A 16,777-nucleotide genomic window follows, 5' to 3' on the forward strand; every position below is an offset into this window, starting at 1 on the left:
GTGAGTGATTTCACAGTTGTTTTCTGTGGAGTGCAGCTTGCCATTGCCCTACCTTTCTGTCTTTTGAGGTAGTCTGTTGTGGTTTTAATTATTCTGCTCTGACGTGTTTTCTTATGTGTTCCATTTGTAAGGGATAGAAGTTTCTTAATAAAGGGAAAAAAAGCTATTAAATTATTCCTCTTGTTTGATGAAATCTTAAATAGCTGTATGTAATGGAATTAAATCAGGAATCCTGCTAAAGCAGTGACACTATTTAACGTTTGTAATTTATTTTGAGAACAAATTCAATTTTGATGCCTTCTTCGACCAGGTAATGAAAAGGTAAATAAGTTCAGTACAATGAATTGTAGAAAAATGTCTCATATACAAACCTTTATAAACAGAGATGTGTATGCTTGCCATTTGCTGAGATAACAAGAAGGAAAACCTTGAAACTTTTCGGAATGGTTGCTTAAAAGTAATGCTTTTATTCAGGCTTGGTACCAAAATGAGGAGCCCTCATCAGCTCTTACTGAACTGCGGTAAAACAGGACTCCGAGCTTCGTATATTGCAGTGGGTGCTGGGCTGAGGATGAAGTTATGCTAGCATGGTGCTAGCTGGTTGGAAGTTTTAACTAAAATATAGTGATGTTACACTGGGAGCTTCTGGATTTTTCTGTTTTAGATAGATTATTTTCAGAAGTATGAACTAGGGACTCTACAAGAAAACACTTTAAATACTGCCAGTCACATAGCATTTCAGTCACTCGCTCCTTTCTATAAAAGGAAAACCACACCAAAACTGAGAACCAAATCATGACATACTCTGCAAAAAATGTCTTTACCTGCCCTTGGTTCTGTTGTGCGCTGGAGTTAGGGAAGCTGAAGGACTTCTGTTCTTCAACAACAACTGTCTGTTGGCTTGACACAGCTTGGGTTAATATATTTGACTTTCTTCTTGCTCGGTTGTATTTGTATACTGGGGAGGGAATGGTTTACCATGTGCGTAGTTTGAGATCATAATTTGGAAGCACAATATTTACAGAAGTAGTAGGAGGAAGGGGGAGGTTGGCTGCTTGTTTTTCAGGACTATGAAGTACAAAGATAACTAATGCTGTGCTAAAAAGAAAACCTTAGGTCTAATTTCTAAATATCTAGTGGTGTTGTGTAACCAGGTATTAAAACATAAACATGTACTTGCAAGGTGGTGGTTGGTTGTGTTTAAACCATTTCCTCTGAAAGCTGCGCTGGTTTTATTTAATGGTAGAGTCCTATTGTATGCCGTTACAGTTAACTACGCTGAGCACAGTAACGTGGAAGAGGTTATCGAGGATGATGACTGGAACACTGAGTGAATGTTTAGTATAAAAATACTCATTACAGTTCTCTGTTTTGAATTTCTCTTTCTTCAGCTGCCTTTGATGCTTCTTACGTGCTGATAGTGACATATCCTTGTTTTCTTCATATTTTTGCTAGATGCTCTAATCAGCTCCAATAGTAGGCTTTGCATTGGTCTTAAAAATAAGTATTTAGAGTTCTGAATAGTCTGAATCCCAACACTTTGACGTGTGTTTCTGACAAACCTTGCATTTCTGAAAGTTGTATGTATGTAAATGCAATAAAGTAAAAATAGTAGGTAAACTTTTAGAAATGTGTAATAAAAAGCCTCTTCACAAGAAAGACTGCATGAGGATGGAATTATCTGTGAGTGGTGTAAATCAGAAAATCACTGCGCGCATAATGCTAGGGCAAAACAAGTCATAACTGTGAATTTAAGGGTCCAACATGGGTATGAACATCAGGGGCTTCTGCTGCACTACTGTTGTGTCACTTCTCTAGGCATGACTGAACAACATGCAGTGTAAAATGAAAAGATTTTTAAAAGCGAGAATGTCAAGCCTTTTATTATATCCATAAACTAAAGAATATCAATAAAATAGTGAAACTAGTATGTTATCTATTATTTATACAACATCCCACAGTGAACCTTTGTAACCAGTAATGTTCAGTCTGAACAATGTGTTTAATAAAGCAATAAGAACTTAAATATAAGGACAGGTTTTTTAAAAAAATTGGTCTTACAAATGTTGTTTAGAATTCTAGGTAAAATACATGTCTACCTTAGGCTATTTTAAAGATTGATGGAAATAGTGGGGGTTTTAAATGTAAGAAAGAAGTTGTGACACTATCTATTATCACATTTAAGTTAGTAATCTCTGTTGCTTGTAAGAAAAAATATAAAGTACTTGTACGTGAAGGAAATACATGTAATTATTTTGTTATTCTGTGTTGCTATATTTGGTGACTAAAATTGAGGCAAATGTTTATATTCGTGTTTTCCTTTTGCAATTACTAATGCTAAGACCTAGATTAATATTTTTCTAAGCACTTACGTGTCTAGGCATTATATCCCTCTAAGTTTCATTTAAACTTAAGCACAGTTAGTAAATCAACCATGTAGACAAGCAATACTGCTTTGATTTTTCCATATGACCTAGAATGCCAAAGAATATGCTACAATTAAGTGTAAAAATGAATACTGCCGTTACTGACATTCAGTGCATGTTTGGAAGCAGAATTACACATTTGTTGCTTTTTGTTTAAGAAAACTCAAACATAATATCCAGTAATATTGGTAACTCTAAAAACAGTGAGTTACTAAAATTTTGGAGAAAGTATTCTTGACTTTTTATCAAAAATGCTCATATTTGTTACATCTTAGTCATTGAAATTATCGCTAGAGATTTCATTTTTAAAATCACATTGGCTTAAACATCAGATTTATAAACTTAGTGTTGTTTTTACTTGTTTCTACTATTCTGCATCTAAGTAATGACAACAATCAAAGTAGTGGATACATTTTGTTGGTGTAATAGTGACATTTGTAGTAGAAGCATCTAGTTTAAAAAACTGCAAATAACCAAGGAGTGGTACAAACAGTTATAAATTCAGATCTTGGGTTTCTATTGTTGGGGGGGGTGGGGGGGGTGGGGGTCAAGCCTGGGAAGTCTCCCTGAGTTGCCTCCGAGCACTTCACTATGTCCCATTGGCCTAAACATAGTGCTCTTCTGAGTGTCTGGAATCCACTTGGTTTTTAACTGCGTTCAGGTATATTGAGCAAAGTGAGACCCTCTTGGATACACGCAAGTTTCTCACCATTTGCATTACAGAGTAAATCAGTCACAGGAACAGTCTGATTTTTTCCCAGTATGTCTTAGTCATTGAAGAGTATGGCAGAATATTTTTGCCAGAATTAAGATTTGGGGTTTTTGAGAATGGAGGACCCTGACTTCTTTTCCAAGTTCTGGCAGAGTGTTACCCAGTTGTCTACGAACCTTCTTCTGTGTTTTAATTCTGTCTTTGTCTTATCTCATTGTTTGTCCAGCTTGTCACAGTTCCCACCAACCTGTTGACCTTGCTCCTCAATATTCTGTTCCTTCCTGCTGTGTGCCTGTAGCCAGTTCCTCAAACCTCTAGTGCCTGTAGGCAGTGCCAGGCAAACCTCTCCTCTTTTGCTGTTTAGGCCACTGAAGTATATAGAAACACGTTTAGTGTGTGAGCATTGGGAGCACGTACTGGACAAATCCTCTTCTGCTAATGCATGGCCTGTCCGAATAGGTTAGCTGTTGAACATCTAACCAGCTTTTTGAAGATGTAAAATTTCAGTTCGGGTCAATCAAGTTTAATAAATCAATCCATTGAAATCAGTTGCTCGTATGGAAAGTTGTAGGAAACTGAAGGTATAGGTGTGAACTTCAGGGCTGTGCATGATGTGACAAGGTGTTTCTTAATGTCATGGCCAAATGTGGAGCTCCGCAGCCGTTTCTGAGCCTGTGTGGCTCAGCAGTCAGGCACATTGCACAAACTAGAATTTTTGTAAAATGTTTTGTAACGCACCTGCCCTCTTGTAAATAAGATTTTTTTTAAGCATACTCCATAATTTTTGCTAATGAGTTCAGCAGCAGCAGTTTGCTTTTCTTTTATCGTTTTGGGGGGAGGAGGAAGATGGGGAACTTCATCTGAGCTCATCTTCACACCTTCAGTACGGTGTTTTACTGACCTATATGGCATGCTAATTTTTCTCTCCCTTTCAGAAGAGAAACCTGATTGCTCCAAGGCCCGCTGTGAGGTCCAGTTTTCTCCTCGCTGTCCAGAAGATTCCATCTTGATTGAAGGTTACGCTCCTCCTGGTGAATGCTGCCCACTCCCGAGCCGATGTGTGTGTAATCCTGCAGGCTGCTTGAGGAAGGTTTGCCAGCCTGGCTATTTGAATATATTGGTTTCTAAGGCATCAGGAAAGCCTGGGGAATGCTGTGATCTCTATGAATGTAAACCAGGTAAAAGTAGATGCTTTTTTTCCCCCCCGTTTTTCAATTTTTTCTAATTGTCTGATAAGCACAACCACCTATATAATTGCATGTAATAAAGCCTATACAGCCTCTGATTTTTTCTGATTCTTCTTCAAAATTAAAATTGTTATATGTGGGCAATACACATTAAAAAAAAAAAAAAGATAAGTATTATGATAAATTTTACTACTTTTTTTTTTCAATTAATTTAAACCGAGCAACAAAGGAAAGCTAGCCTAGTGAGAATGTTGCATTTCTGTGGATGCTACTAGTGAAAGTGACATACTTTATATACTGATCAGATTATACTAAGTTTTTTTCGTAGTAAGAAAGTGTTGTGCGTAGACAGGGAGTTAAGGTTTCTGTCTGAATATTTCTCTAGATTACAAAGTGATGACCCTTAAAAACTGGAGAGCAAAAGGATTGTGGAGGAGCATATTGAAAGACTTTACAACATTTTCAGTATTTGCCCATTTTCCATTTCACGAGAACACAAATCACCCTTTCTTGGGATTTATTTTTCTCTGTGAAGTGTAAGATGTAATTCACTCTTCTTTTTGATCCAGGCTTTGGTAAAAATGAATAATAAAAATAGAGGGATGAAAGCAGGCATATAAAATTGAATAATCCAAAATCTTATATGCAAACAGTATGTTTAAGCTGTGCTTTTCCTTTGCTTGTTTAACATTTTCTTAAATCTTCCACAGAAGATGATTGTGCAGTCGTTGTGTCTTCTAGTGCTTCCCTTTGCGTTTTTTCCCATTATCCAATGCAAATCTGTCTGTGTGGAAATTCAGGCAAACTTTCGTTCTCTGTCCTGAATAGTTGGTGAACAATTGTTTTTCTCTGGAACGTTTTGTCAACATTAATCTTCTTTTACCTAGAATTAGCTATAATTTCTTATGGCATAGTTTCTATTGGCTCCTTCCTTGTTATGTTGCCCCCTCTGTATAGTTTTCTTAAGTTTATCCACATGTCTTTAAAATGTGGTGTCCAAAAGCAGAGTACTATTTTGGGTGAGTCTTCATCAGCACTAAATACAGTAGAATAATTACTTTGTCTTTCATGCAGAATTCTAAATAAGAGATGACTCTTTTGAAAGAGTTATATTTAATTTGTGAAATGCTGTGATCCCAAGATCTTTCTGTAGCATGACTGCTACTGAACCACTGTGTGTGTACATTTTAGTTCTTTATATTTATACTGCAAGTATGCCTTTACTGAATGTTATCTTGCTGACTTTTGATTATTTCTTTATTTCTTAAAATAAATGTTAGCTCTTATCATGTCCTTCCAACTGTTATTTGCATTCCCATCTTGTAGTTTGCAAATAACTCCATCCAGACTTACCTTTGTATGTTACTTCTTGAAGGGTGTTTTCAGCTTGTTAGCATTACAGAATCTTCACATTGAATATGTCATTATTTATTGCATTTGTGGATTTATACATAACTGCACATTGTTTTTTTAAAACAGTTTGTATTTTTTGTTGTAGGGAGTTCAGGGGTGAAGGTATATGGGACTGGACAAATGAGGATGCATGTTAGGAGGGTGGAAGAGCAAGCAGAATCTTTGAAGAGACTGGGGAAGGAGCTTAATGGGATTTAAGAGGAGTGTAGAACTTTGCGACAGGGACTAGAAACTGAGAGGCTAAGGGAAAGCAGAGAGTTCTCCCTCACTTGGGAGACGACGAGCGTGTGTTTCTTAGGCAGTGGCTAAGAGGCTGAGGAGTGTAGGTGGGTACTTCTGTGCATCCCTGCAGTGACAGCGGATGAAAGATGTAATGGCTAAACTACAAACCACAGAGTGAGTGGGGCCCCTACTTCTTGCAGTGTTTTGGCTTTAGGGGGAAAAGGAGGAGTGCTATTAGTGTGGAAATATACAGAGTGCTATTAGGAAGAACAAGCCAACACAAGACTGGAAGACAGGGACAGGAGTAGGTGAATGTTGGCAGATCTTATTAGACTACAAATTACTTGCCACAGAAGGCTTTTTTTATTTTTTTAAAACTGCAAATCTTTGCAAATATGAACTTCTTTCAGTTTTCAGAGGAACTTTATTTTCAGAGTGTAGACTGTACTTGTATAGACAAAATAATTGGTACTTGATATATGAAGGAGATTATAAACTGAAAAACCACTGAAATCTTTTTTTTAAATGTTTTTCTTTCTTGTAGAAAGTTTTAGGGATTTAATTTTTAAATATGCAAATCAGCATTAACCTTGCTGTTTTGTTCCATTTAAACTGTTCCATCGTGTTCACCACTGTGGTTTTAAAAAAAGTCTTTGTTTAAGAACAGGCAGTGGAGTGTCTTGTTTTATTAGGATTGTATATTCATAGGCTTACAGAATTATAGAATAACGTAGGTTGGAAGACCAGATGACTCTGGAGGCAACCTAGTCCATCCTGCTACTCCTGCACTGTTTTATGCCATTTATTCTCTATGTGTATATATACTTGTACTACTGTATATGCAGTAGCATATAACTGGTTTTATGTATGTATGAAGAGATGCATGTGGTTCTGTTGAAGTCGTGGTCATAAAGTGAAGTCAGCTAATGCTCTTTACGTGGCAGGAATATTTATTCAGCCCATCATAAGCCTGGTAATAAACCTTGTGTCTTCAGAGTTTTACTTGGTGTCCTGAAGAATTGTAGGAAAGGAGTTGGAGAGGAGCTGAACTAGCAGTGCTCTGTTACATGCTTCCTCTGTTTTTAATGCCATGTTGGTAAAAAAAATGGGACCATGGACAGTGTAAGGCCTGGTAGGTAGGTGTTCATGCAGACCTTCTTATGGGGCCGATGTCTCTAGTTTTACTGAATAGTATCTATGTGTCTATGTAGTTTACGCATCAGAGAAAACTGTTTTCCATACTTTGCCACAGACCTAAAAACTTTAGTTCTATGAGTGCTGCTACCAGAATGTGCATCCTGCACCTTCATGGCTGCTTAACCGGCCTCTGCAGGGGTTTGGCACCAGCAAGGGCTTTCTGGTGGAAGCAGATTGCCAGGAGCTGGGAGGACTGCTTCCTATGGTAGCAGTGCTGCCTTATGCTATATAAAGGTTTTTGTGCAATTAAAGCATAAATTGTGTTTATTTCTGTTCCTTAAATAAGATGTCACTGCTCTCCAGCTTACAGTGGCGTTTGAGTTTGGAGTCTTCTGCTGAGAACTGCGTATGTTCAAATACTGGGATTGGCAACGGAGTTTCTGAAGGGAAAACAGGAAATGCTTCTATACCACTAAATATTAGAATAAAAATTAAATCCTTCATTTTGAGATCCACTTCCTCTTATACCTCATTTACTTTAGGAATACAATGATTAAAGGAATCAGCATTCAGATAAAATGAACGGTGAAGAAACTTAGTAGCTTAATCAGAACTGTCTGTTAACCTCCAGATTAATTTGTCTGAAGTGTTCTTACCCGTTGCTCCACCAAGCACCTCCGTGCCGTTGTGGTGCCTACAGAGAACAGCTATGTTATGTCCCTTTTGTTTTGCTATGGTTGCTAAGCTCAGAGGTGAGAAAACACTGGTCTGGTGCCATAAGCAACCTACTTTGTTCCTACAAGCTGTGTAAAACTGGCCATTCGTGAGCAGTGAGCTTACTGCATGAGCCCTGAGTTTAGCTGGAAGCTGGGAGTTACGGTTCTGAAAAAGCACGCTCAAAAATACGTTTTGTTTTTTCTTAAAGATGGTTTGAAGGAACAGTCTTGAATGGAGCTGCATAATGTCTTGACAGTAAAAATAAAAATAACCTGACACAAGATTTGTATGAATATATGGGCCTCTTTTGCTGAGAAGCTAAAACAGTGTGAGCAGTGATGCTTTTAAAATCCTGTTTATTTAAAGACAGAGTCAAACTCTAAAAGGTATTTTGCTGAAATTGTGATAGGAGCTGTAGCTGCTACTTCTGAATAGAGGTAAATAGTTTACTTTGGTGGTCACCCAATAGATGTTTGTTGTACTTCTGTTGGTGACTTTGCTGTTGTTGTGCTATCTGGTGAGCTGGGAAGTGTCATCTCTCAGTTCCTGACATCCTTGGGAAGGCGTTGGGAAGCGTCTGTCATGGTAAACAGAACGTCTGCTGAAAAGACCGCTCATTTGTCGTTCTTCTGGCAGTCCTTCTGTCAGACCCTTCGTTCACGCACCTTCTCCAGCATCCCTGCACGGCCTGAAAATTACTCTTACTCAAGTGGAGGGTTTTTCTTCTGGTACTGAATCTTGGTTGAAACACAATGGTGAAGAGTATGTTATTGTCTGGCTTATTTCTTTGGGGAATTCTGTGCAGTCAGGGCTTGATGGAAAGTCTGACATCAGCAGCGAAATTTAGTAGGTAGTATGTGATGATACACGAAGTAACTTGTGCTCCACCCTGGTACAGCTTCAGTGTTGAAAATCAGGGCTGGAATTTTTGCAGTCTTGCACTAAGGACAAGGGTCAGCAAAATCAAGTTTTCATACATAGTTGAGAGAAATAGAATTACAATTTTTTTTTTTCTGTTGCTTACAGAAATAGTACATGTGTTGTTTTATTGGATGCTTTGTTAGAAGCTGGTGTGGAAGGAACTTCAGAGAGAAGATGAGATTGGGAAAGGACTGGAGAAGAATTACAGATATGTTTTCAATGGACTTGGAGAAATGGCTTTTAAGTTGACAATGATGGTGAGGGAGGAAAAGAAAAATCAGTAAATACAGCTGTTGATGCTGGGAAGTACCTGTGATAGGAGAGTTAGGGAAGTGATTCAGACAGTGATAGAAATGCATTGAAAGTCAAGGAACTCTATCTGTTCTGGTTGTATTTAACATGTTCTGAAGTGTGAAGGAATGTAAAAAGGATGATGCATTGCCATGGAGAGATATTTTCATGTTTTCTTTCTCCTTCTCCCAGAGCAGAAAGTGTAACTACCATTATCAGATACCGTCAGGTTGCATTGTGTTATTCATGCAGGACCAGCTGAAATGCATCTGACCTGAAAGGAAGGGTTATGTGATGCTTCTTAGCTGCTGTAGAAGCAGACTCTGGACCCTCAGAAAGTCGTGACTTCCAGAAAAATGTTAAATCTTTCTTATGCTCTGTTGCATCAGAGATGCAAATATTGCCTTGATCCTGGACCTTTAGATGCAAGGTAGCTATTTAGATCTTGCCCCTAAATTGCACATTCTATATGTTGAAAAGCCAGTGTAATAATACTTGTGTCAACATTCTACTATAAAGTTATTTTCACCTAGGTGTTGACAGTTTCATGATCAAAGACCTTCGGTTCTGCAGTCTACAGAGGAGGTTGCACAGTATTGCAGCTACCTCAGGGTCTGCAACCATGGTAGGGTTTGTGCTACATTCCTGTAGAAAAATTAGTAACTCTCAGATGTTACTGTATACAAATTCAGTGCGTAAAAAAATTCCTGTAAGCAAGGGTTGGTTTGGGTGCATCTTCACTGATAGGAAATTGCAAAACGTTTATGAGTTCTCGAAGATATCTAGTTGTCAAACTAGATATTTGCAGTTTAAAGCTTCTAGGATAGGAAAAATTAATTTTCTTTAGACAAGTTTTTTTATTATTATTTGTAATAAAATATATAATAACAGCTTATAATAAACCTGTTCATGAAAAGTATACTTTGTAGTCATTGGTATCAAAGTAAGATGTGAAAACAAAACCAGTAGTTCAGCAGCAAATGTTTGCAGTCATTATTTTATAGGGCAGTAGTACAGCTGATCTGGGGGGCATCTTTCTAAGTAATGAAGAATCCAATTATGGACTGCTATGTAACCTTACAACATTTTCAGCTTATCTGGAAGTTTGGCTCAATACTTCTTCCATTTTGAGAAACCTATTTAAATCTGAAAAAAAGTAGGATTTTTTTTTTTTTTCCTTCTTCAAGTATCTTTCCACACAGAAGAGAGATGAGAGATGAAAGGTGGAGAAGGCTGGGACTGCTCAATCTGGAGAAAAGGAAGCTCAGGGGAGATCTCATCAATGCACATAAAAACCTGAAGGGAGAGGGCAAAGACAAAGCCAGGCTCTTCTCAGTGGGGCACCGTGGCAGGACCAGAGGCAATGGCCACACACTGAAACAACGGAGGTTCCCTCTGAATGTCAGGAAACACTTCTTCACCTTGAGGGTGACTGAGCACTGGCACAGGTTGCCTGGAGAGGTTGTGGAGTCTTGTGGTGCCCGTCCTTGGAGGTATTCAGAAGTGATCTCGTCACGGTCCTGGGCAGCCAGAGCTCTGTGGCCTGGCTGAGGGAAGGGGGTTGAGCCGGATGAGTCCTAGAGGTCCTGTCCCACCTCCGCTGTTCTGTGATTAATCTAATAGTGTAATAGTGAAGATCTCCCAGTGTGGAGAAAAGCCTGAGGTGGGATATGAGTGTGGATTATGAAATTCTGTGGGTGGTGGATAAGCTGAGTATGTACCGTTTGTTTACCAAGTCCTGCTAACCCTCACAAGAGTTGGAGGTACTAGTAAGGGATCAGTATAAAATAAATTAAACTGGATAAATTAGATCAAACGGGGGAACCACTGAGTGACCACAGCCACTTAATTACATTAAAATTTTCTATTTGAATGCCCTTGATTTGGGGTTTGCTGGAAATTTTCCTTAGGTTTGTACTGTTTTAATAAAGAGACCGTTTGGGGTGGTTTTCAGTGTTAGTGAGCCATGGACTAGCACGCTATAACCACCGGAAAGAATCTGAACTATTTGGGAAGAAAAAGCACCCTAGCTGAGACTTGGTGGCATCATTAGGGAGTGTTTCGTTGTCATTACTGGTGTATGGAAAGATGGACACATAAATAGCTGTGCAGTAGCAGCTTGCTGGTGAAACTCATTGACTGTTTTTTCCCTGACTGCTTACCTGGGAAGAGGCGGAGGGGGCCTTGAATCCAGGGCGGCAGCAAGGTTATTGGTGTGGATTCAGGAAACTGGACATTGGTGGTTGCTTGGCCCAATAGAATTGTGCAGATTGTATTGGTTGTGTGAACCAGACTGGTAAGCTCATAATCCTCAATGCCTGTGATGATAATGGAGGAACTAGATATGTATTTCTTACAGAAGAGCTGTTTCAAGCGTGTTATTTGTTAATAAAATGGAACATAGAAGTCTGGGTTTTATTTAAGGCGAAATATTATGAAATTAAGTATTCCTGTCTTAAAGGCAAATAGGTATCTTTGTGTGTTTATGAAAATGTATGAAAGTTAATTTGATAATTGCCATTTTTGAGATGAACAACTGGAATCTTTCCATTTGAGTTTAGTAACTTTCTTCATTGCTCCACAAAATGGACTTTTAATTAAATTTGTGCTTTTCTCAACAAGAACCTCTTGAACTTGTCAGGTTGTTCTGATATAGCAGATGGCTCAGTTTTCCAAATAATGGGAAAAAGGCAGATTCTGAACATAGAAGCGTAATGGAGGATGACACTCACGTACTCATGGACTTTGAAAGTTGATGGTCTTGAAGACAAAACTACTGGTCCTAACCTTGATGAGCTGCAAACTGGTTTCATTTGAACTCGTGATTTTATGTCAATGCTTAATGAGATCTGCCAAACATGTAATTCTGAGACTCATGTCTCATTATGACAGATTGAGTTATTATTGCTGTGTACCTCTGAGGATCAAGCCTGAAAAATGTATGACTCGAAGACAGAAAACAGTACTTAGAAAAGTACGGGCTTTTACAAGTGTCTGTAGCATTGCCAAGCTGCTTTAGCGCTGCAGTAAGCAGTCATGATAATGTCAATACTGAAGTGAAGTTGAATCAGTAATCAGTGATAACCATACTGTATAATTTTCAGTCTGATAACATTCTGCTCATCCTGCCTACTCGGTTAGTAGGTGGCTTATTTCTTTAAAGAGGGAACCATGTTTTATTCTGTACTTCCTTAGTATAATTATGGTAAGGGATGGCAAATGGATAATGCCTGAGTTGGTATTATTCGTTAACGTGGGAGATGTGGGACCAAATAAGATAAAGATGTGTTTCAGCTTTCCTGAGTATGACTTATAGAATTAAATGTATATTCAGCCTCAGATTTTTTTTGTTTTGTTTGTGGGGTTTTTGCATTGGTTGCTTTCTAAAATTTGTTGGTCAGTTTTACTAGTTATGCAGAATTCTTCATGTCATTAATGCAGATAATTTGGTAATTTACTTCTCATTTTCACCATATATAAATACCTAAACAACACAACCTAATGGAATAAGCCTTAAAAATGTAGTTTACATGTGCAGGCATAAATCCATAGTGTACTTTTTAATTATTATTTCCTATAACCCAGGCATTTTACTCTTTAAACAGACTTTAATCAGGAAGAAAATAAACAATGAATTGGTTACTGTTTTAAAAGCTATGGGGAAAATATATTCAGTAACCTAGTATATTTCCAATAACTAATATTATGCACAGGTGTAATGATTGTTTAATGTTGCCTAACTTCTATAATTTTTTTATTAACTAATATTAGTTCAGTTGCTTCCCAAGTCAATAATTTATAAAAGTGAATCTTAAAGAGAAAGGAAGTCTCTTTGTAATGTTACTGACCAAGAATACATTCATTGGATAATTTTTCTGACTGAAGAGGCTGATGCATAACTGGATGCTTATGATGAAATAATTTGCAAAAATCTTCTAAAGCTTGAGTAAAAGGAATTTTCTTCTCCTCCTCCTCTGTAGTGTTCAGTGTGGATTGCAGCACAGTCGAATGTCCTCCTGTTCAACAAGTTGTTTGCCCACTGGATAGCTACGAAACCCAAGTCAGGCTGACGGCTGATGGCTGCTGTACCCTGCCCACGAGGTTGGTGTCTTGATGGTTGAGTATTTCAAACTTGTTCTCTACGCTTCATGTACCATGAATACAGGGTAATAATGCATGCATCTGTTCAATAAATGTTAATACATAATAAAAGATATATGAAGTAAGTAAAGGCTGACAGAAATAAAAAATACTGGGTTTGAAGAAGAAAAAAATTCTCAGTGAAAATGTGTGAAGCTGGCTTCTGCTAGAATTACAGGGTGTATGCCTTTAGATTGATTCCTCCCCCCCAGTGTATTCAATTTTAGAAAAGTAAATTCTTTCGAGACACTTTTGAAGGCCTTTGATGGTAGGGGATTAAATGATGAAGATGGCAGAAGATATGTCAGAGAGAATCTTGCCTAGTTAAAGAAAAAAAAGTAGGTTTTTTTGTATGTGGAAGATTGCTGAAAGATGATGGCTATCCGAAACTGTAGGCAAACAGAAATTTCAAGGACTTGCTTCCATTTTACTTCTGTTGTTTTTCAAATAAAAATAATTTATTAAATTCAGAAAAATAGGACAATTTGAAGATTATTTTTTTCCAGAATTCTGCATTGTTCTTTCAGCTTTTGTTTTTACAACAGTCTTTCTGAAACCTGATTCAGCAATATGCCCAGTAAATATGAATTCAAGCAAGAAGTACTGTAAATGAAAATATTTTACAGAAAAAATATTTCTTGTAGATGTAACTGGTTATGTTTATTTGGTAGGGAGGTCTTTGTACCATATGATATTGCCATATTCTCAACCCCTTGTGAGACTGTAAAGGAATGATAAACTTGCAAAGAATTCAGGAAGTAGAAAATGGCAAAGATTGTGTAATGAATCAGGGGTGTTCCCTGCTGGGTACTCTTTGGGTACACTTTTAATATGGTGACTTCTTTGAAACTGTTGTTTCCATGAAATATGAGGGTCTCTTGTTGCATGCAGAACTAAAAGCGTACCTATTTTTTAAATAAATAAATAAATAAATCTATCAAGGCAAGCAAAGACATATGAAGAACTCCATATAAAGCAGTAATCCTGTCTATCAAAATTTGAAAATATATTTATAAACTGACAAATTTTATTTGTAATTGCAAAATCCACATAGTAGTCTGCTACATAATAAGTATTAATTATCCTTATGCAGTGAATGCTACAAAAGTTCTTTCTTTCTGAGTTGTTGTTTTCTTTTTTGTTCTCTGAATTTTGAACCAGAACATGGTATGGATTCTCAGCATCCTCCCTTTATTCCTTAACACATTCTCATTAAAATTTCTAGGAATTAGAATAATTTCATATTAGTCAAGAGCTGACCTGGCTAGTTGGGATTGCACTGGAGGCTGTAGATTTTGACTTGTCGTTGTACTGCCATTGCTGCCAGTACAGCTCAACAGGTTCAAGACAACTGGAATAAAATGCTACTAAGAACTGTATTCAGAAAGATAGAATATAAAGTCAAAGAAGCAATCTCAGCATCAGTTTCTAGTTTAGATGAACACCCAGAAACCGTGACACAATAGAAAACTTAGATTAATGGTAGATTTTTACTTCTAAATTTGTTTCAACTTGCTGGATTAAAAAGTGATACATAGGCCAAATTATTTTTGTTTCCCAAAAGTAAAATTGTGTTCTATTTTTTTGCAGTCTAATGTAAGTTCTAGTTTGATTTTTCTATTGCTTGGGCAGAGGGGATGAAAAATACCCGCTTTGTTCTTTGCAGATGATAACTTCAGTGTTCCTTTTATCAGGGAGCATAGAGTACCAAGAGAATAAAACTTCGTTTACTTCAGAAAAATGACCAGTTGGATATATTTTCTATTTTGAGCACACATGGGAACTAATCTTAAACAAAACACAGAGAGCAAACATGTCCTTGAAAGAATCTTTTTCTTCTTTGATGATGTTTAAAGATATAACCAGTTAATTTGCTGTGTGTTAACTATAACTGAAGTATGGAGCATATTTGTATATGCGCATGGTACTTCAGTGACAAAACCAGCGTTCTCATCTCCTGCACACAAAGACCCCAATTATGCAAGCAGGCTTAGAGTGCGTGGATTTGTTAGATAATTGCGAATTGCACTGAAACCTCTTGGAAATCAGATTGCTGTGCATTACTGGGATCAGAGTTTAACAAGGGTTCAGAGCTGGGATAGGTGAGTTCTTAGCTCCTGGAGTCTTATGATCGGATCTGAGATGTTTTGTGTTAATATTTCTGTCCTCCTTGATGTGTAAAACTGTGGAAAACCAGGATTAGCGTAACCTCGTCTGTCTGCAGGCAGGTTGAAACAATTATAGGTGTCCTGTACACCTCCATTAATTTTTAATTTTGTGGCTCAGTCTGTGTTGCTGTATGTAGTTATTATGTGGGTTGCTAGATTTTTGGATTGCCTTAATTCAGCCAAAGCAATAGTGCACTTTTTAATAGAGTAGGTGAGAAAGAAAGAAGAAAAGCTGAATCTGGCAGCTGTAAGATCATATAGGTGCTTTACATGTTGTGTGCCTGCTGGAAGTGTATTGAGTTATTGTGATCTTAATACGCTACTGTGCTTCTTAAGGAAGATGGTGCCATAGTAGTCATTCGTGTGCTGTAGGTAACAATACTGTTTGAAGGGGGGAATAAAGGATCATAGATCTGGGCATGATCAGAAAAGAAAAATTAGAGGAAGGTTAGAGAGAACAGAAGTATATGTATGAAAAGAGAGAGCAGAAGGGGAAACTGAGTTCAGTTAATTGGAACATGAAGGTCAAACAAGTTCAGTGTTTCCTTGGATCTGAGGAAATATTGGATCTTTATATTTGAAACCAAGGTCTCTATCGCATATGAGACTTGCATTTCAGAACTAAAGAAAAAGTCAGATAAAGTGCAGACTTATGGATGAATGACTGCACTGGGAAAAAGGGATGTTTTTCCTTAATTCTGGAATTTCTTACTAAACTCATGATGAAATACTAACATTGCATTGACTGTGATTCAGTTTAGAATCACTTAAATCCATATCACATCTCTTTTTAATCATTAGAATTAAGTTCAAAAGAAGTGGCACTGTGTGTTTTAATGTACATTTGAGAATAATTTATTAAAAGCAAAGTAGTAGTGTTTCATAAGGTCATAGTCTTTAGACTTCATCAAACTATTTTTGTTAAGATTATAGACTTTTCCAAGAAATTACAGTTGGGTCATTTACTGCCACTAAAATAAAGGCTTAATACCAGCAGCACCAGAGGCCAGTCACGTAGAGTGTCGTGGTGAAGGATGGATGTCACTGACTCGGTTAGCTGACAGCTTCACATACAGCAGGAGCAGACTGGCTTCTGTCCCACATCTTGCTCTTGGCTGGTTTCTTGTATGTAATACCCTAGGAAATCAGAGACCCTTAAATCTGGTGGCATTTGTTTTATGAGTGAGCTCTTGAATGCATATTCATAATACTGAGAACTCCTTTAGCAACGCCAGGGGAAATGTAGCAATAGTAAACAAACATCGGATACTGCAAGTTCTTGTACTTGCACTCAGAAGTTACATTTTGATTTTGTTTCACAATGATTTCTAGTGCAGGTTCAAACAAACAGGCTATTGGTTTGGCACTGATGCCAAAACACTGCTTGGTTGCTTCAGCTTTTGTCAGACCGTTGTGAGACACTTACCTTGAATTTCTAGCTAT

The 16,777-nt window shown here is 37.5% G+C and overlaps 1 protein-coding gene across 2 annotated transcripts in view; it reads left to right on the plus strand.

Annotated features, from left to right (window-relative positions):
* Positions 1 to 16,777, plus strand: part of CRIM1 (cysteine rich transmembrane BMP regulator 1) — a 186,595-nt gene that overhangs the window by 81,786 nt on the left and 88,032 nt on the right. Inside the window, exons 3-4 of one of the 2 annotated variants that reach the window (XM_080408923.1) lie at positions 4,074 to 4,316; positions 13,007 to 13,127. In XM_080408923.1, the coding sequence (XP_080265049.1) occupies positions 4,074 to 4,316; positions 13,007 to 13,127 (364 nt within the window). The remainder of the gene's footprint in view (positions 1 to 4,073; positions 4,317 to 13,006; positions 13,128 to 16,777) is intronic. The other variant, XM_080408924.1, reaches the window with a different exon arrangement.

Source organism: Falco punctatus (assembly GCF_963210335.1).
Source record: "Falco punctatus genome assembly, chromosome: 12".
NCBI lineage: Eukaryota > Metazoa > Chordata > Aves > Falconiformes > Falconidae > Falco > Falco punctatus.